The sequence below is a fragment of the Panulirus ornatus genome, chromosome 11 (assembly GCF_036320965.1).
Source record: "Panulirus ornatus isolate Po-2019 chromosome 11, ASM3632096v1, whole genome shotgun sequence".
NCBI lineage: Eukaryota > Metazoa > Arthropoda > Malacostraca > Decapoda > Palinuridae > Panulirus > Panulirus ornatus.
The window spans coordinates 70,728,236-70,749,161 of record NC_092234.1 but is presented as its reverse complement, the minus strand read 5'-3'; the positions used below and the strand labels follow the sequence as shown (position 1 = coordinate 70,749,161).

Sequence of the window (20,926 nt, the reverse complement as noted above, 5' to 3'; positions counted from 1 at the left end):
GCATATATATGAGTATGTGGGTGGGTTGGGCCATACTTTCGTCTGTTTCCTTGTGCTACCTCGCTGACATGGGGGACAGTGACAAAATATTATTAACACTTTCTTCTTTCTTCTTTCACAGAATTTACCAAACTCAGTCACCAGCTTCTGCAGTTTCTCACATGAATCAGCCACCAGCGCTGTATCATCAGCGAACAACAACTAACTCACTTCCCAAGCTCATCCACAACAGACTGCATACTTGCCCCTCTTTCCAAAACTCTTGCATTCACCTCCCTCACAACCCCATCCATAAACAAATTAAACAACCATGGAGACATCACACACCCCTGCCGCAAACCTACATTCACTGAGAACCAATCACTTTCCTCTCTTCCTACACGTACACATGCCTTACATCCTCGATAAAAACTTTTCACTGCTTCTAACAACTTGCCTCCCACACCATATATTCTTAATTCCTTCCTCAGAGCATCTCTATCAACTCTATCATATGCCTTCTCCAGATCCATGAATGCTACATACAAATCCATTTGGTTTTCTAAGTATTTCTCACATACATTCTTCAAAGCAAACACCTGATCCACACATCCTCTACCACTTCTGAAACCACACTGCTCTTCCCCAATCTGATGCTCTGTACATGCCTTCACCCTCTCAATCAATACCCTCCCATATAATTTACCAGGAATATTCAACAAACTTATACCTCTGTAATTTGAGCACTCACTCTTATCCCCTTTGCCTTTGTACAATGGCACTATGCACACATTCCGCCAATCCTCAGGCACCTCACCATGAGTCATACATACATTAAATAACCTTACCAACCAGTCGATAATACAGTCACCCCCTTTTTTAATAAATTCCACTGCAATACCATCCAAACCTGCTGCCTTGCCAGCTTTCATCTTCTGCAAAGCTTTTACTACCTCTTCTCTGTTTACCAAATCATTTTCCCTAACCCTCTCACTTTGCACACCACCTCGACCAAAACACCCTGTATCTGCCACTCTATCATCAAACACATTCAACAAACCTTCAAAATACTCACTCCATCTCCTTCTCACATCACCACTACTTGTTATCACCTCCCCATTTGCGCCCTTCACTGAAGTTCCCATTTGCTCCCTTGTCTTACGCACTTTATTTACCTCCTTCCAGAACATCTTTTTATTCTCCCTAAAATTCAATGATACTCTCTCACCCCAACTCTCATTTGCCCTCTTTTCCACCTCTTGCACCTTTCTCTTGACCTCCTGTCTCTTTCTTTTATACATCTCCCACTCAATTGCATTTTTTTTCCCTGCAAAAATCGTCCAAATGCCTCTCTCTTCTCTTTCACTAATAATCTTGCTTCTTCATCCCACCACTCACTACCCTTTCTAATCAACCCACCTCCCACTCTTCTCATGCCACAAGCATCTTTTGTGCAATCCATCACTGATTCCCTAAATACATCCCATTCCTCCCCCACTCCCCTTACTTCCATTGTTCTCACCTTTTTCCATTCTGTACTCAGTCTCTCCTGATACTTCCTCACACAAGTCTCCTTCCCAAGCTCACTTACTCTCACCACCCTCTTCACCCCAACATTCACTCTTCTTTTCTGAAAACCCATACAAATCTTCACCTTAGACTCCACAAGATAATAATCAGACATCCCTCCAGTTGCACCTCTCAGCACATTAACATCCAAAAGTCTCTCTTTTGCGCGCCTGTCAATCGAGGATGTAAGGCATGTGTACGTGTAGGAAGAGAGGAAAGTGATTGGTTCTCAGTGAATGTAGGTTTGCGGCAGGGGTGTGTGATGTCTCCATGGTTGTTTAATTTGTTTATGGATGGGGTTGTTAGGGAGGTGAATGCAAGAGTTTTTGGAAAGAGGGGCAAGTATGAAGTCTGTCGGGGATGAGAGACCTTGGGAAGTGAGTCAGTTGTTTTTCGCTGATGATACAGCGCTGGTGGCTGATTCATGTGAGAAACTGCAGAAGCTGGTGTCTGAGTTTGGTAAAGTGTGTGAAAGAAGAAAGTTAAGAGTAAATGTGAATAAGAGCAAGGTTATTAGGTACAGTAGGGTTGAGGGTCAAGTCAATTGGGAGGTAAGTTTGAATGGAGAAAAACTGGAGGAGGTAAAGTGTTTTAGATATCTGGGAGTGGATCTGGCAGTGGATGGAACAATGGAAGTGGAAGTGAATCATCGGGTGGGGGAGGGGGCGAAAATCCTGGGAGCCTTGAAGAATGTGTGGAAGTCGAGAACATTATCTCGGAAAGCAAAAATGGGTATGTTTGAAGGAATAGTGGTTCCAACAATGTTGTATGGTTGCGAGGCGTGGGCTATGGATAGAGTTGTGTGCAGGAGGGTGGATGTGTTGGAAATGAGATGTTTGAGTTCAATATGTGGTGTGAGGTGGTTTGATTGAGTAAGTAATGTAAGGGTGAGAGAGATGTGTGGAAATAAAAAGAGTGTGGTTGAGAGAGCAGAAGAGGGTGTTTTCAAATGGTTTGGTCACATGGAGAGAATGAGTGGGGAAAGATTGACCAAGAGGATATATGTGTCAAAGGTGGAGGGAACGAGGAGAAGTGGGAGACCAAATTGGAGGTGGAAAGATGGAGTGAAAAAGATTTTGAGTGATCGGGGCCTGAACATGCAGGAGGGTGAAAGGCATGCAAGGAATAGAGTGAATTGGAACGATGTGGTATACCGGGGTCGACGTGCTGTCAATGGATTGAACCAGGGCATGTGAAGTGTCTGGGGTAAACCATGGAAAGTGTGTGGGGCCTGGATGTGGAAAGGGAGCTGTGGTTTGGGTGCATTATTACATGACAGCTAGAGACTGAGTGTGAACGAATGGGGCTTTTGTTGTCTTTTCCTAGCACTACCTCGCACACATGAGGGGGGAGGGGGTTGTTATTTCATGTGTGGCGAGGTGGCAATGGGAATGAATAAAGGCAGATAGTACGAATTATGTACATGTGTATATATGTATATGTCTGTTTGTGTATGTATATATGTATACGTTGAGATGTATAGGTATGTATACTTGCGTGTGTGGACGTGCATGTATATACATGTGTATGTGGGTGGGTTGGGCCATTCTTTCGTCTGTTTCTTTGCGCTACCTCGCTAACCCGGGAGATAGCGACAAAGCAAAATAAATAAAAAAATGAAAATGAATAAATAATATAAATTTATATTTCTTATTTTGCTTTGTCGCTGTCTCCCGCATTAGCTAGGCAGCGCAAGGAAACAGACGAAAGAATGGCCCAACCCACCCACATACACATGTATATACATACACGTCCACACACGCAAACATACATACCTATACATCTCAATGTACACATATATATACACACACAGACATATACATATATACACATGTACATAATTCATAGTCTGCCTTTATTTATTCCCATCGCCACCTCGCCACACATGGAATAACAACCCCCTTCCCCCTCATGTTTGTGAGGTAGCGCTAGGAAAAGACAACAAAGGCCCCATTCGTTCACACTCAGTCTCTAGCTGTCATGTAATAATGCACCCAAACCACAGCTCCCTTTCCACATCCAGGCCCCACAGAACTTTCCATGGTTTACCCCAGACGCTTCACATGCCCTAATCTAATCCACTGACAGCACGTCGACCCCAGTATCCCACATCGTTCCAATTCACTCTATTCCTTGCACGCCTTTCACCCTCTTGCATGTTCAGGCCCCGATCACTCAAAATCTTTTTCACTCCATCTTTCCACCTCCAATTTGGTCTCCCACTTCTCCTTGTTCCCTCCACCTCTGACACATATATCCTCTTGGTCAATCTTTCTTCACTCATTCTCTCTATGTGACCAAACCATTTGAAAACACACTCTTCTGCTCTCTCAACCACACTCTTTTTATTTCCACACATCTCTCTTACCCTTACATTACTTACTCAATCAAACCACCTCACAACACATATTGTCCTCAAACATCTCATTTCCAGCATATCCACCCTCCTGCGCACAACTCTATCCATAGCCCACGCCTCGCAGCCATACAACATTGTTGGGACCACTATTCCTTCAAACATACCCATTTTTGCTTTCCGAGATAATGTTCTCGACTTCCACACATTCTTCTTGGCTCCCAGAATTTTCGCCCCCTCCCCAACCTATGATTCACTTCCGCTTCCATTGTTCCATCCGCTGCCAGATCCACTCCCAGATATCTAAAACACTTTACTTCCTCCAGTTTTTCTCCATTCAAACTTACCTCCCAATTGACTTGACCCTCAACCCTACTGTACCTAATAACCTTGATCTTATTCACATTTACTCTTAACTTTCTTCTTTCACACACTTTACCAAACTCAGTCACCAGCTTCTGCAGTTTCTCACATGAATCAGCTACCAGCGCTGTATCATCAGCGAACAACGACTGACTCACTTCCCAAGCTCTCTCATTCACAACAGACTGCATACTTGCCCCTCTTTCCAAAACTCTTGCATTCACCTCCCTAACAACCCCATCCATAAACAAATTAAACAACCATGGAGACATCACACACCCCTGCCGCAAACCTACATTCACTGAGAACCAATCACTTTCCTCTCTTCCTACACGTACACATGCCTTACGTCCTCGATAAAAACTTTTCACTGCTTCTAACAACTTGCCTCCCACGCCATATATTCTTAATTCCTTCCACAGAGCATCTATATCAACTCTATCATATGCCTTCTCCAGATCCATAAATGCTACATACAAATCCATTTGCTTTTCTAAGTATTTCTCACATACATTCTTCAAAGCAAACACCTGATCCACGCATCCTCTACCACCTCTGAAACCACACTGCTCTTCCCCAATCTGATGCTCTGCACACGCCTTTACCCTCTCAATCAATACCCTCCCATATAATTTCCCAGGAATACTCAACAAACTTATGCCTCTCTCATTTGAACACTCACCTTTATCCCCTTTGCCTTTGTACAATGGCACTATGCATGCATTCCGCCAATCCTCAGGCACTTCACCATGATGCATACATATATTGGATATCCTTACCAACAAATCAACAACAAAGTCAACCCCTTATATAATAAATTCCACTGCAATACCATCCAAACCCACCATCTTGCCGGCTTTCATCTTCTGCAAAGCTTTCACTACCTCTTCTCTCTTTACCAAACCATTCTGCCTAACCCTCTCACTTTGCACACCAGCCCGACCAAAACACCTTATATCTGCCAGTCTATCATCAAAAACATCCAACAAACCTTCAAAGTACTCATTCCATCTCCTCACTTCATCACTACCTGTTGTCACTTCCCCACTTGCCCCCTTCAACAATGTTCCCCTAATTACGATCTATGCGACTTACGACCATCCGTACATACCAGAAAAAATATATATTGAAAAATAAAAATGATGATATATGAACTAAAGAATCTCAAATAAAAGGTAAAAAGAAATAACAGAATCATATAATAAAGCTGGTTGATAAAAACAAGATAATCATGTTAGAAACTGAGTAGGATAAAAAAAATGCCATGCTGACGTGCATCAAATTCATGTCCATTTCAAGTTCCAACAGGTTGGTCAGAATGGAACTTTAGGCCTATGTTATGGTGTGTGTGTGTGTGTGTGTGTGTGTGTGTGTGTGTGTGTGTGTGTGTGTGTGTGTGTGTGTATGTGTGAGTGTATGTGTGTGTGTGTGTGTGTGTGTGTGTGTGTGTGTGTGTGTGTGTGTGTGTGTGTGTGTGTGTGTGTGTGTGTTTTCATATGTTTGTTTCCTGGTGCTACCTCACTAATGAGGGAAACGACGATCAAGATGAAAATAGGTGCTACTATGTTAATATGGGGCAACAGCAGTCAAGAATAAAATATATATATTTCTTTTTTGTACATGATTGCTATTTCCTGCATCAATGAGGTACCACCAGGAACTGACAAAGAAAGGCTACAACCACTCACATCCATTTTCTAGTTGTCATGTGTAATGCATCTAGTTGTGATGTGTAATGCACAGAAACGACCACTCCCTATCCACAACCAAGCCCAACAGACCTTTCTATGGTTTACCTCAAATGCTTAACATGCCCTGGTTCAGTTCACTGACAGAAATTCAACCTGTTTACCACATCGTTAAAATTCATTTTATCCCATGCACACTATTCACTCTCCTACATTTTCAGGCCATGATAGCTCACAACCTTTTTCATTCCAGCCCTCTATCTCCAATTTGGTCTCCCTGTTCTCCTTGTTCCCTCCACTTCTGACATATATCCTCTTTGTCAACCTTTCATCACTCATTCTCTCAATAATTCCAAACAGTTTCGTAAACACTCTTCAGCTCTCTCTTTTCATCACTCATTCTCTCTAATTCCAAACAGTTTCATACACCCTCTTCAGCTCTCTCAACCATTCTTTTATTACTACACCTCTCTCTTACACTTCCATAAGTCCTCATATTGTCCTCAAAAATTTCATTTCCAACACATCATTCCTCCTCTGAACTGCCTAATCTATAGAACAAGCCCTGCATCCATACAATATTACTTGGGCAACTATACCTTCAAATGTACCAATTTTTGCCCTCCCAAATAATGTTCCAGATAAAGTTATCTCCAAAAATTCTTCAGCGCTCTTAGAATCTTTGCCCCACACTTCCACTTCCATGGTTCCAATCACTGTCATGTCTAATCCAACGTATCTAAAACATTTCAGTCCCTCCAAGTTTTCTCCATTCAGACTCACACCCCAACTACCCTGAAAAATAACCTTGCATTTATTCAAATTTACTCTCAACTTTCTCCTTTCATATACTCTTCTAAACTCGGTCACCAACTTCAGCAATTTCTCACTCAAATCCACCACCGGTGCTGTATCATCATCAAACAACTCACTCACTCACTTCCCAGCAGGCCCTCTCATCCCTCAAAGACTGCATACTTACCCCTCTCTCCATGGTTTATGCACTTTCCTCCCTCACCACCCATATATAAATAAATTAAACAACCATGGTGACATCACACACCCCTACTGCAGACCAACCTTTACTGGGAACCACTCACTCTCCTCTCTTCCTACTTTTACACAAGCCTTTCATCTTCATAAACCTTCTCACTGCTTCCAGCAGCTTTCCTCCCACACTGTACATTCTTAAGACCTTCCACAAGGCATCTCTATCAACCCTACCATATGCCTTCTCCAGATCCATAAATGACACACAAATCCATCTGTTTTTCAAAGTATTTCTCACACACATTCTTTACAGCAAACATCTGATCCACACATCCTCTACCATTACTGGAACCCCTAAGCTCCTCCACAATCTAATGCTCTGTACATGCCTTCATCCTCTCAATCACAACCTTCTCATACACCTTACCAGGTACATCACTGCCAGTTAACATTTCCCCTTTTGCCCCCTTCATTGATGTTCTGTTGTTTTCTCACACATTATCAACCTCCTTCTAAACCATATTCTTATTCTCCCTAAAGTTTACTGATACTCATTCACCCCAGCTCTCATGTGCCCTCTTTTTCAACCCCCTGCACTTTCCTCTTCACCTCCTGCCACTTTTCCTTTTACATCCCCCAATCATTTGCACTCCTTTCCTATAAGTACTGCCCAAATGCCTCTCTTTTCTCATTCACTAGCAACTTTTAATCCCTCATCACACCACTCACTACCCTTTCTAATTTGCCCACCTCCCATCTTTTGCATGCTACATGCATCCCTCACACATGCCTCCCATTCCTCTCCCACTCCCCTTGCTTCATTTATTTTCACCTTTTGCCATTCTACACTCAATCTCACCCGGAATACCTTCACATAAGTCACTTTTCCAAGTTCACTTCCTCTCACTGCTTTCTTCTCACTGACATCGTTACTTCTTTTCTGAAAACCTTTACAAATCTTCACCCTTGCCTCCACAAGATAGTTATCAGGCATCTCACCTATCAATTAATATGAAATCCAATTTTACCCAATGACCATCTTTCCTACTCATATACATGGATTTGTAATGTCTTCATGGCTGTTTAATTTGTTTATCAATGGGGTGGCAGGGATGTAAATTCAAGAGTCTTGGAGAAAAGGGGTGAGTATGCAGTCTGCTGGGGATGAAGGGGCTTGGGAAGTTAGTCAGTTGTTTGCTGACGATACAGCACTTGTCACAGATTTGAGTGAGAAACTGCAGAAGTTGGTGATTGAGTTTGAAAGCATGTTTAAGGAGGAAGTTGAGAGTAAATGTCAATAAATGCATTATAATTAGGTTTAGTAGTAGGTTAGTTGGGGTATGAGTCTGAATGGAAAAAAATTGAAGGAAATGGAAGTGGTTTTGACACCTGGCAGTGGACATGGTGATGAATGAAACCAAGGAAGTGGAAGTGAATCATATGGTAGGAGAGGAGGCAAATGCTCTAGGAACACTGAAGAATGTGTGGAAAGAGAAGTCATTGTCTGAGAGGACAAAAATGAGTGTTTAAGGTGCAGCAGTCCCAACAATGTAATATGGATGCGAGGCATAAGCTACGGATGAGGAAGTGTGGATGAGTGTGGAAGTGTTAGAAATCAGGTGTTCATGAACAAAATGTGGAGAGGTGATTTGATCAAACAAGTAATGAAAGGGTGAAAAAGAGGTGTGATAATGGAAAGAGTGTGGATGAGAGAAGTGAAGAGGGTATGCTGAAATGGTTTGGACACATGGAAAGAATGAATGAGGCAAGATTAACAAAGAGGATATGTGTCAAAAATAGAGGGAAAAATTGGAGATGGAAGAATAGGGTGATCTTGGCCTAAGCATGCAAGAAGGTGAAAGGCATGCATGAGATACAGTAAGGTGGATAATCTGGGCATGAGATACAGTAAAGTGGAACAATGTGGTATACAGGGGTCAACATGCTGTCAATGGACAGAACCAAAGCATGTGAAGTGTCTGGGATTAACCATGGAAAGGTCTGTGGTTCTCTGGTTGTGGACTGGAAGCTGAGGTTTTGGTGCAAGCCTTGTGACAGCAAGAGAAAGGATGTGAACATATGTGGCCTTTTTTCATCTGTTCCTGGCACTACTTCACTTATGCAGGAAACACTGATCAGGTAGGAAAAACATACATGTATGAGGTAAACTTGACGATAGCTGTGTTCTGCTGTTATCAAGAGAACATAATGAATTAAGTAAGATAGGGGATAGGGGAGAAAGAATACTTCCCATGCATTCCTCACGTGCCGTAGAAGGCAACTAAAGGGGATGGGAGCGGGGGACCAGAAACCCTCCCCTCCTTGTATTTTAACATTCTGAAAGGAGAAACAGGAGAAGGAGTCACGTGGGGAGTGCTCATCCTCCTCGAAGACTCAGACTGGGGTGTCTAAATGTGCGTGGATGTAACCAAGATGAGAAAAAAGGAGAGACAGGTAGTATGTTTGAGGATAGGAACCTGGATGTTTTGGCTCTGAGTGAAACGAGGCTCAAGGGTAAAGGGGAAGAGTGGTTTGGGAATGTCTTGGGAGTAAAGTCAGGGGTTAGTGACAGGACAAGAGCAAGGGAAGGAGTAGCACTACTCCTGAAACAGGAGTGGTGGGGGTATGTGATAAGAGTGTAAGAAAGTAAACTCTAGATTGATATGGGTAAAACTGAAAGTGGATGGAGAGAGATGGGTGATTATTGGTGCATATGCACCTGGGCATGAGAAGAAAGATCATGAGAGGCAAGTGTTTTGGGAGCAGCTGAGTGTGTTAGTAGTTTTGATGCACTTATAGATGTTAACATGCTGAGTGGTGCAACTGGAGGGATGTCTGATCATTATCTTGTGGAGGTGAAGGTGAAGATTTGTAGAGGTTTTCAGAAAAGAGAGAATGTTGGGGTGAAAAGAGTGGTGAGAGTAAGTGAGCTTGGGAAGGAGACTTGTGTGAGGAAGTACCAGGAGAGACTGAGTACAGAATGAAAAAATGTGAGAACAAAGGACGTAAGGGGAGTGGGGGAGGAATGGGATGTATTTAGGGAAGCAGTGATGGCTTGCGCAAAAGATGCTTGTGGCATGAGAAGCGTGGGAGGTGGGCAGATTAGAAAGAGTAGTGAGTGGTGGGATGAAGAAGTAAGATTACGAGTGAAAGAGAAGAGAGAGGCATTTGGACAATTTTTGCCGAGAAATAATGCAAATGAGTGGGAGATGTAAGGGGGAGTGGGGGAGGAATGGGATGTATTTAGGGAAGCAGTGATGGCTTGCGCAAAAGATGCTTGTGGCATGAGAAGCGTGGGAGGTGGGCAGATTAGAAAGAGTAGTGAGTGGTGGGATGAAGAAGTAAGATTATGAGTGAAAGAGAAGAGAGAGGCATTTGGACAATTTTTGCCGAGAAATAATGCAAATGAGTGGGAGATGTATAAAAGAAAGAGGCAGGAGGACAAGAGAAAGGTGCAAGAGGTAAAAAAAAAAAAAGAGGGCAGATGAGAGTTTGGGTGAGAGGTTATCACTAAATTCTAGGTAGAATAAAAAGATATTTTGGAAGGAGGTAAGTAAAGTGCATACGACAAGGGAACAAATGGGAACATCAGTGAAGGGGGCTAATGGGGAGGTGATAACAAGTAGTGGTGATGTGAGAAGGAGATGGAGTGAGTATTTTGAAGGTTTGTTGAATGTGTTTGATGATAGAGTGGCAGATATAGGGTATTTTGGTCGAGGTGGTGTAAGGAGTGAGAGGGCTAGGAAGAATGATTTGGTAAACAGAGAAGAGGTAGTAAAAGCTTTGCGGAAGATAAAAGCTGGCAAGGCAGCGGGTTTGGATGGTATTGCAATGGAATTTATTAAAAAGGGGGAGACTGTATTGTTGACTGGTTGGTAAGATTATTTAATGTATGTATGACTCATGGTGAAGTGCCTGAGGACTGGCAGAATGCTTGCATAGTGCCATTGTACAAAGGCAAAGGGGATAAGAATGAGTGCTCAAATTACAGAGGTATAAGTTTGTTGAGTATTCCTGGGAAATTATATGGGAGGGTATTGATTGAGAGGGTGAAGGCATGTACAGAGCATCAGACTGGGGAAGAGCAGTGTGGTTTTAGAACTGGTACAGGATGCATGGATCAGGTGTTTGCTTTGAAGAATGTATGTGGAAATACTTAGAAAAGCAAATGTATTTGTATGTAGCATTTATGGGTCGGGAGAAGGCATATGATAGAGTTGATAGAGATGCTCTTTGGAAGGTATTAAGAATATATGGTGTGGGAGGCAAGTTGTTAGAAGCAGTGAAAAGTTTTTATCGAGGATGTAAGGCATAAGTACTTGTAGGAAGAAAGGAAAGTGATTGGCTCTCAGTGAATGTAGGTTTGCAGCAGTGGTGCATGATGTCTCCATGGTTGTTTAATTTCTTTAAGGATGGGCTTGTTAGGGAGGTGAATGCAAGAGTTTTGGAAAGAGGGGTAAGTATGCAGTCTGTTGTGGATGAGAGCTTGGGAAGTGAGTCAGTTGTTGTTCGCTGATGATACAGCAATGGTGGCTGATTCAGGTGAGAAGCTGAAGAAGCTGGTGACTGAGTTTGGTAAAGTGTGTGAAAGAAGAAAGCTGAGAGTAAATGTGATAAGAGCAAGGTTATTAGGTACAGCTGGGTTGTGGGACAAGTCAACTGGGAGGTAAGTTTGAATGGAGAAAACGTGGAGGAAGAAGTGTTTTAGATATCTGGGAGTGGATTTGGCAGTGGATGGAACCATGGAAGCAGAAGTGAATCATAGGGTGGGGGAGGGGGGCAAAAGTTCTGGGAGCATTGAAAAATGGGTGGTAGTCAAGAACGTTATCTTGAAAAGCAAAAATGGGTATGTTTGAAGGAATAGGGGTTCCAGGAATATTATATGATTGTGAGGCGTGGGCTATAGATAGAGTTGTGCGGAGGAGGGTGGAGGTGCTGGAAATGAGATGTTTGAGGACAATATGTGGTGTGAGGTGGTTTGATTGAGTAAGTAACGAAAGGGTAAGAGATGTGTGGTGGTAAAAAGAGTGGTTGAGAGAGCAGAAGAGGGTGTTTTGAAATGGTTTGGTCACATGGAGAGAATGAGTGAGGAAAGATTGACCAAGAGGATATATGTCAGAGGTGAAGGGAACGAGAAGTGGGAGACCAAATTGCAAGTGGAAAGATGGAGTGAAAAAGATTTTGAGTGATTGGGGCCTAAACATGCAGGAGGGTGAAAGGCATGCAAGGAATAGAGTGAATTGGAACGATGTGGTATACTGGGGTCGACGTGCTGTCAATGGATTGAACCAGGGCATGTGAAGCATCTGGGGTAAACCATGGAAAGTTTGTTAGCCTGGATGTGGAAAGGGAGCTGTGGTTTCAGTGAATTATACATGACAGCTAGAGACTGAGTGTGAACAAATGAGGCCTTTGTGTCTTTTCCTAGCGCTACCTCGCGCACATGTGGGGGGAGGGGGTTGCCATTTCATGTGTGGCGAGGTGGCGACGGGAATGAATAAGGGCAGACAGTATGAATTATGTACATGTGCATATATGTATATGTCTGTGTGTATATATATGTATGTATACGTTGAGATTGTATAGGTATGTATATGTGCGTGTGTGGACATGTATGTATATACATGTGTATATGGGTGGGTTGGGCCATTCTTTATTCTGTTTCCTTGCGCTACTTTGCTAACGCAAGGGATAGCGACAAAGTATAATAAATAAATATAAGAGAAAATACAACAACATTTCACAAGTATTATAAACATAATGGAACATATGAACTACAAATAAAGATTAAGAGAAGACGGGATTTATAGAAACGAACACAGAGGGAGTGAGATATAAAAATGTGTATCTAGTAGAAAGAGAAGGATTACAGAACATGTTTCAAATCTGAAAGCAGCCAGGTATGGAAATAAAGAATCATTTGGAGTACAGTAATTGCTTAAAGCATAAAAAAAGGTCTCAGACGAAGATACACAACTAACCAGCAAGGAAGTCAGAGCAATTAATGTGATACCTAAATATTACAGAAACATTGAAAAGGATATACTCATGACTGAAAATGGTAGATGAGGGACCTACAATAAATAACAACCCCATGATATTATCTGATGAAAAAAAAGTACTATAAAACATTTGAGACAAATGATGAGACAAGGAGAGGTCATCAAAAAAAATATAATTTTTCAACTTACTAGTTAAAAGGTAAGTGCAACTGACGAACCTAGAATAGAGAATTACACCAAGCGAATAGCTACAGAATAAAAAAGAATTTATACAACACCCAAGTGATGGGACGAGAAGTGGCTGAAGGTACATCCTTTTATGACATACAAATCCAGTGGTGAGCACTACACACTAGTCCTGTCATCCTGACATAATTTAAGGTACTTTTAAGTAGGTGCTACCCTTTCTCCCTCCACTTCTGAAACGTACATCTTCTCGATCAGTCTTTCCTTATTCAACCAATCCATGTGTACAAACCATTTCAACACACCCTAGCAGGCTCTCTCAATCAGCCTGCACTTACCACCCCACCTATCTCTTACAATACCATTCATTAAATGAAAAACCTGCCTCACACCACAGACCGTCCTCAGATAATTTCCATTCAGGGCATAAAAAACTGTTAAGACTACTACATCTTTAAACATATCTATCTTTGCCCTAACACACAATGACTGCATACATAAACACCTTCATATTCTCTATAACTAGTGTACCATCAATAGGAAAAGGATCAGGACACAAAGAATTATCTCTAATTCAAAATTCGGGAGGTTTCATGGGGAAAGTACTATCAAATCCTTAGTTAAACTTTTCCTAAATCAATGAGACACTTTAAATATTACAAAAGATTTACATATCAGCTGCAAAAAGTTTTAGAAAATGCAAAATTTTGTATCTTAACATACCTTTGGTGTTGCAACAGCAACAGAAATATCCACATAATCCCTGTACACAATCTCAGTACCATCTATGACAGCATTAACTGTAGGCTGTGCAGTCAGGGCATATGCAGAGGCCTTCACAAAAGCAGACATAAATCCTAATTTTATTCCATGTTTTTTCAAGAACTGCTCACCAATGCTCTTCCGCAGTTCCATGATATTGCTAAAAATAAACAAGCATACCTATCAATAAACTCATTAATTTATTAATAATTTTCCCTATACTTTACAAGAAAAATACAGAGATTAGACAACTAGTTGTAAGTATGTTCACAGAGCATCAAGATGGATAATGGTAAAAAATATTTTAACATCATTAAAGATATGAATTTACAAAGTACAATCTTGTCTCATATTACCTCATATCAACTTCATTAAAGGTAGTCAACATTGCATTAGTATCCTGTGCTTCTTTGAGTCGATGGGCAATGCGCTGCCTCATTCTTGACATTTTCACACGTTGTTCTGTACGAGTTCCACTTATTTCTTTACTATAGTCTGCAGGTGGTACCTGAAAGAAAATGAAATCCAAATAATAGACACAGTGGATTGCATACAAAAATTTCAGTGTTAGTACCAATATACTTCCCTATAATACCTCTGCATCAAAATAAAAATCATTACTGTGGGTGATTCAAGTGAGAAACTGCAAAGTTGGTGACTGAGTTTGGGAAAGTGTGTGAAAGGAGAAAGTTGAGAATAAATGTGAATATGAGCAATGTTATTAGGTTCAGTAGGGTTGAGGGACAAGTAAATTGGGATGTAAGTTTGAATAGATGGCCAGAGACTGAGTGTCAACGAATGTGGCCTTTGTTGTCTTTTCCTAGCGCTACCTCACACGCACATGGAGGGAGGGGGGTGCCATTTCATGTGTGGTGAGGTGGCGGCAGGAATGGATGAAGGCAACATGTATGAATATGTACATGTGTATATATGTATTTTTCTGTGTATGTATATGTATGTATACATTAAAATGTATAGGTATGTATATATGCGTGTGTGGGCATTTACGTATATACATGTGTATGTGGGTGGATTGGCCCATTCTTTCATCTGTTCCCTTGCGCAACCTCGCTCACACAGGAGACTGACAAAGTATAATAAATCAAAATATAAGTTTGAATAGAGAAATATTCGCTAATGCAGGACAGTGACAAAGTATAATAAATAAAAATATAAGTTTGAATAGAGAAATATTGGAGGAAGTAAAGTGTTTTAGATATCTGGGAGTGGACTTAGCAGCGAATGGAGCCATGGAAGGGGAAGTGAGTCATAGGGTGGGGAAGAGGGCAAAGGTTGTCGCAACAATGAAGAATGTGTGGAAAGAGAGAACATTATCTCGGAGGGCAAAAATGGGTATGTTTGCAGGAATAGTAGTTCCAACAATATTATATAGCTGCAAGGCAGAGGAGGGTTGATGTGTTGGAAATGAAATGTTTGAGGACAATATGTGGTGTGAGGTGGTTTGATTGAGTAAGTAATGAAAGGGTGAGATATGTGTATAAATAAAAAGAGTGTGGTTGAGAGAGCAGGAGAGGGTGTGTTGAAATGGTCTGGACATACGGAGAGAATGAGTGAGGAAAGGTTGACAAAGAAGATATATGTGTCAGAGGTGGAGGGAACAAGAAGTGGGAGACCAAATGGAGGTGGAAGGATAGAGTGAAAAAGATTTTGAGCAATTGCTGCCTGAACATGCAGGAGGGTGAGAGACGTGCAAGGAATAGAGTGAACTGGAACGATGTGGTATACCAGGGTCAATGTACTGTCAATGGACTGAACCATGGCATGTGAACATCTGGGGTAAACCATGGAAAGGTCTGTGAGGCCTGGACGTGGACAGGGAGCTGTGATTTCACTGCGTTACAAATGACAGCTAGAGACTGAGTGTGAGCAAATGTGGCACTTTTTGTCTGTTTTCCTGGTGGTACCTTGCTGATGCAGGGGGTGGCAAAGATGTTTCCTGTGGGGTGTGGTGGTGCCAGGGATGGATGAAGGCAGGTGAGTATGAATATGTACATGGTTATATAAGTATACGAATGTGTATGTATAATGTATATATGTTGACATGTATCTGTATACTTAAGTATATGTACATGCATGGGAGCGTATATATATATTTGTGTATATGAGAGGATAGGTCTTTCTTCATTTGTTTCTCGGCGCAGATTCCCCGCATCATAGAAGGATAATAAAGAGGGTGGGAGCATGGGGTTGGAAACCCTCCCCTTCTCGTATTTTGATTCTTAATAGAGAAAACAGAAGAAGGAGCCAGGTAGGAAGTGCTCATCCTCCTTGAAGGTTCAGACAAGGGTGTCTGAATGTGTGTGGACGTAACGAAGATGAGAAGAGAGGAGAGATAGGTGTTTGACGAAAGAAATCTGGATGTTTTGGTTCTGAATGAAACAAAGTTCAAGGGTAAAGGTGAAGAATTGTTTGAAACTGTGTAAGGAGTAAAGTCAGGGGTTGATGAAATGACAAGGGATAAGGAAGGGGCAATACTAGTCCTGAAGCAATAACTGTGGGAGTGTGTGATATGAGTAAGGAAGTAAATTCTTGATTGATGCAGGTAAAACTGAAAGTGGATGCCAAGAGATGGGTGATTATTGGTGCTTATGCACCTAGCTATGAGACAAAAGATCATGAGAGGCAAGGGTTTTGGGGGCAGCTGAGTGAGTGTGTCAGCATTTTTGATGTGCAAGAGCAGCTTTTAGTGATGGGTGATTTGGATGCAAGCATAAGTAGTGTAGCAGTTGAGGATATAATTGTGTTGCATGGAGTACTCACTGTTAATAATAGAAACGGTGAAGAGCTTGTGGAGTTGTGTGCTGAAAAAACACTGGCAATTTGGAAAACCTGGTTTCAATAGAGGTTTATTTCATTCATTTATTTTGCTTTGTCGCTGTCTCCCGCGTTAGTAAGGTAGCGCAAGGAAACAGACGAAAGAATGGCCCAACCCACCTACATACACATGTATATACATACACGTCCACAAACGCAAATATACATACCTATAAATCTCAACGTATACATATATATACACACATAGACATATACATATATACACATGTACATAATTCATGCTGTCTGCCCTTATTCATTCCCATCGCCACCCCGCTACACATGAAATAACAACCCCCCTCTCCCCACATGAACGCGAGGTAGTGCTAGGAAAAGACAACAAAGACCACATTCGTTCACACTCAGTCTCTAGCTGTTACGTATAATGCACTGAAACCACAGCTCCCTTTCCACATCCAGGCCACACAGAACTTTTCATGGTTTACCCCAGACGCTTCACACACCCTGGTTCAATCCACTGACAGCACGTCGACCCCGGTATACCACATCGTTCCAATTCACTCTATTCCTTGCACGCCTTTCACCCTCCTGCATGTTCAGGCCCTGATCACTCAAAATCTTCTTCACTCTCTTTCCACCTCCAATTTGGTTTCCCACTTCTCCTCGTTCCCTCCACCTCCAACACATATATCCTCTTGGTCAATCTTTCCTTATTCATTCTCTCCATGTGACCAAACCATTTCAAAACACCCTCTTCTGCTCTCTCAACCACACTCTTTTTATTTCCACACATCTCTCTTACCCTTACATTACTTACTTGATCAAACCACCTAACACCACATATTGTCCTCAAACATCTCATTTCCAGCACATTCACCCTCTTCCGCACAACTCTATCTATAGCCCAAGCCTCGTAACCATATACCATTGCTGGAACCACTATTCCTTCAAACATACCCATTTTTGCTTTCCAAGATAACATTCTCGACTTCCACACAATCTTCAACGCTCCCAGAACTTTCGCCCCCTCCCCCACCCTATGATTCACTTCCGCTTACATGGTTCCATCCGCTGCCAAATCCACTCCCAGATATCTAAAACATTTCACTTCCTCCAGTTTTTCTCCATTCAAACTTACCTCCCAATTGACTTGTCCCTCAACCCTACTGTACCTAATAACCTTGCTCATATTCACATTTACTCTCAGCTTTCTTCTTTCACACACTCTACCAAACTCAGTCACCAGCTTCTGCAGTTTCTCACCCGAATCAGCCACTAGCGCTGTATCATCAGCGAACAACTGACTCACTTCCCAAGCTCTCTCATCCACAACAGACTGCATACCTGCCCCTCTTTCCAAAAATAGAGGTATACAAAAATGTATGTATGTGAATAGGAGAGATGGTCAACGGACATCATTAGGTTACATGTCAATTAATAGGCATGTAAAATAGAAACTTCTGGATGCAAATGTGCTGAAAGGGGCAGCTGGTGGGATGTCTGATCACTATCTTCTGGAGGCGAGGGTGAAGATTTGTAAAGGTTTTTGAAACAGAAGAACTGTTGGGTAGAAGAAAGTAGTGATTGGAGAGCAAGCCTGGAAAGGTGGCTTTTGCAAAGAAATACCAGGAGAGACTGAATGTACAATGGCAAAAGGTGAGAATAAATGAAGCAAGGGGAGAGGGTGAGGAATGTGAAGTATTTAAGGAAGCAGTGATGGCATGTGCAAGAGATGAACGTGGTATATGAAAGGAGGGAGGTGGGCAGACTAAAAAGGGCAGAGTGGTGGGTTGAAGAAGTAAAGTTGCTAGTGAAAGAGAAAGAAGAGGCGTTTGGGCAATACTTACATGGAAGCAGTGCAGACGATTACAGGATGTACAAGAAAATGCTGCAGGAGGGCAAGAAGAAGGTGCAAGGGTTGTAAAACAGGATGAATAAGAGTTGGGGTGAGTGAGTGGAAAGGGAGCTGTGGTTTCAGTGCATCACATGTAGCAGCTAGAAAATGAATGTGAGCTCATATTGCCTTTCCTCATCTGTTCTTGGTGCTACCTTGCTAACGTGGGAAATGGCAATCAAGTTCAAGGATGAAAAAAAAGATGCTTGATATATGGAAGGTCTTACAAATACAGAAAACCCTTTATTTAACAGTCTAATTGGGAGAGGGGGTGCTCAGGAATGCCGAAAGTTTGTTGAATCAAATGCAGCCTATGGGCCATTTTTTAATACAAAATACAGTGGTACAATTTACAGTTCACACACTTTCTTTTACTTCCTCTACAATTTACAGTTCACACGCTTTCTTTTAATTCCTCTATCACTTGATGCCATTTTGAGTTGTAAGAAATGCAAAACCATTTAATAAATCAAGTCACAATTCTCTATATACAACCTGACCGCACGATAGCTTGAGGCTAAGTGAGACCGAAAAAAGTGAGTATACTCCATGTTACCGAAAACAAGTGCTAAACAAAATGTGCATGGTAAGGCAATTAAGACATTTGAATTTTTTTTCATTCTTTAAATCATTATTAATCAAAGAATCGTTATTTACCAAGTCCTTTCAATCTGAACTCCATTAAATCAGGGTCTGTTAAATCAAGGGTTGAATATATTTGAGGCCCACCATTATTATGGTATATCAAATGCATGGACTTGACTTTGTGAGGAAGTGATTCATCCATTTATGAGTAGTAAACTTTTACATTCTTCTGTAGCATTAAGTCTGTATTTGTACAGAGATTAGAATATATTGCATGATAACTCAGAATGCTACCAAATTCATGTTCAGAGAAGCATTTACATTAACAAAAGTGTCAGTCATTACCCATGAAATTCTCTTTATGCTATCATTTGGGTTGTTTGGATGGTGGACATTTTTCTTGACTAGAGCAATATATTTATATCACAGTGTGCCATGTCCATCTCAGTTTTTCTATTGCATGAATAATATCCATGAGGTGTAGTGGAAAGTTACTAAAAGCTGTGAGTAGTTTTTATCGACAGTGTATGATCTGTTCCAGTACTACCTAGCTAATGCAGGAACCAGCAGACAAGTGTGAAATAATCAAAACAAATTATGCATATAAGAATACTTGGATATGCATTTTGACTCTTTCAATCATAAACTTAGTATCAGTGAAACAAGCACTCACAAAATTTGATCAAGCCAATGTGACTTGGCAAAACCACAAGCAGGTATACAACTGAAGATATGTAGAGGAATGCATAGTGTTAATGAAACCTGCGCACCTACCTCCACTTAGCAAAAAGGTTTCATTCATGGAAAAACTGTTGCTTATATGATCCGTAGTTATACTAGCAACTGAAATCCAAGTAAAAATTTTCTTTAACTCCTGAATGTTATCTCTGGGGTAGAGGTGAAAGCATTCTACCTCTGTATTCCCTACATATTACAGAAGGCCACTAAAGGGGAGGAAGCGGGGGGCTGGAAATCCTCCCTTTCTTGTTACGATTTCCAAAAGATGAAGCAGAAGAAGGAGCCAGGCAGAGAGTGATCCTCCTCCTCAAAAGCTTAGACTGGGGTGTATAAATGTGCATGAATGTAACTAAGATGAGAAAAAAGGAGAAACAGGATGTACATCTGAGGAGAGAAGCCTGGATGTTCTGGTTATGAGTGAAAAAAAGCTCAAGGGTAAAGGGGAAGAATGGTATGGAACTGTCTCAGGAGTAAAGTCAGGGATTAGTGAGAGGACAAGAGCTAAGGAAGGAGTAGCACTACTCCTGGAGCAGGAGCTGTGGGAGTGTGAAAGTTTAAGGCAGAGAATTCTAGACTGATGTGGGTAAAAATGAAAGTGGATAGTAAGAGATGGGGTATTATTAGTGTTTATGCATCTAGCCATATGAAGAAATATCATAAAGGATAAGTACTCTGGGAGCAGGTGAGTGAGTGTGTCAGCAGCTTTGATGAAAGAGACCATGTATTAGTTATGAATATGAAGGCAAGTGATGTGGCAGTTGAGGGTACAACTTGGGTGGCATGTGGTATCCAGTATTATGAATGGAAATGGTGAACAACTTTTGGAGTTGTGCTGAAAAAGGACTGGTGATTGAGAATACCTGGTTTAAGAAGAAAGGCATACACAATAACATGCATATGAGTAAGAAAGATGGCCAAAGGGGATTACTGGATTACATATTATAAATGATAAGCATGTCAAAGAAAGACTTTTGGATGTGTGTTGAGAGGGGTAGATTGGTGGGATGTCTGATCATTA

The 20,926-nt window shown here is 41.5% G+C and overlaps 1 protein-coding gene across 2 annotated transcripts in view; it reads right to left on the bottom strand.

The window, feature by feature from the left end:
• The window catches only part of LOC139751631 (dihydrolipoyllysine-residue succinyltransferase component of 2-oxoglutarate dehydrogenase complex, mitochondrial), a 199,599-nt gene that overhangs the window by 19,938 nt on the left and 158,735 nt on the right, over window positions 1–20,926 (bottom strand). For both annotated transcript variants that reach the window (XM_071667250.1, XM_071667251.1), the window contains exons 7-8: window positions 14,252–14,403; window positions 13,857–14,055 (exon numbers count right to left, since the gene is read on the bottom strand). In XM_071667250.1, the coding sequence (XP_071523351.1) occupies window positions 13,857–14,055; window positions 14,252–14,403 (351 nt within the window). The remainder of the gene's footprint in view (window positions 1–13,856; window positions 14,056–14,251; window positions 14,404–20,926) is intronic.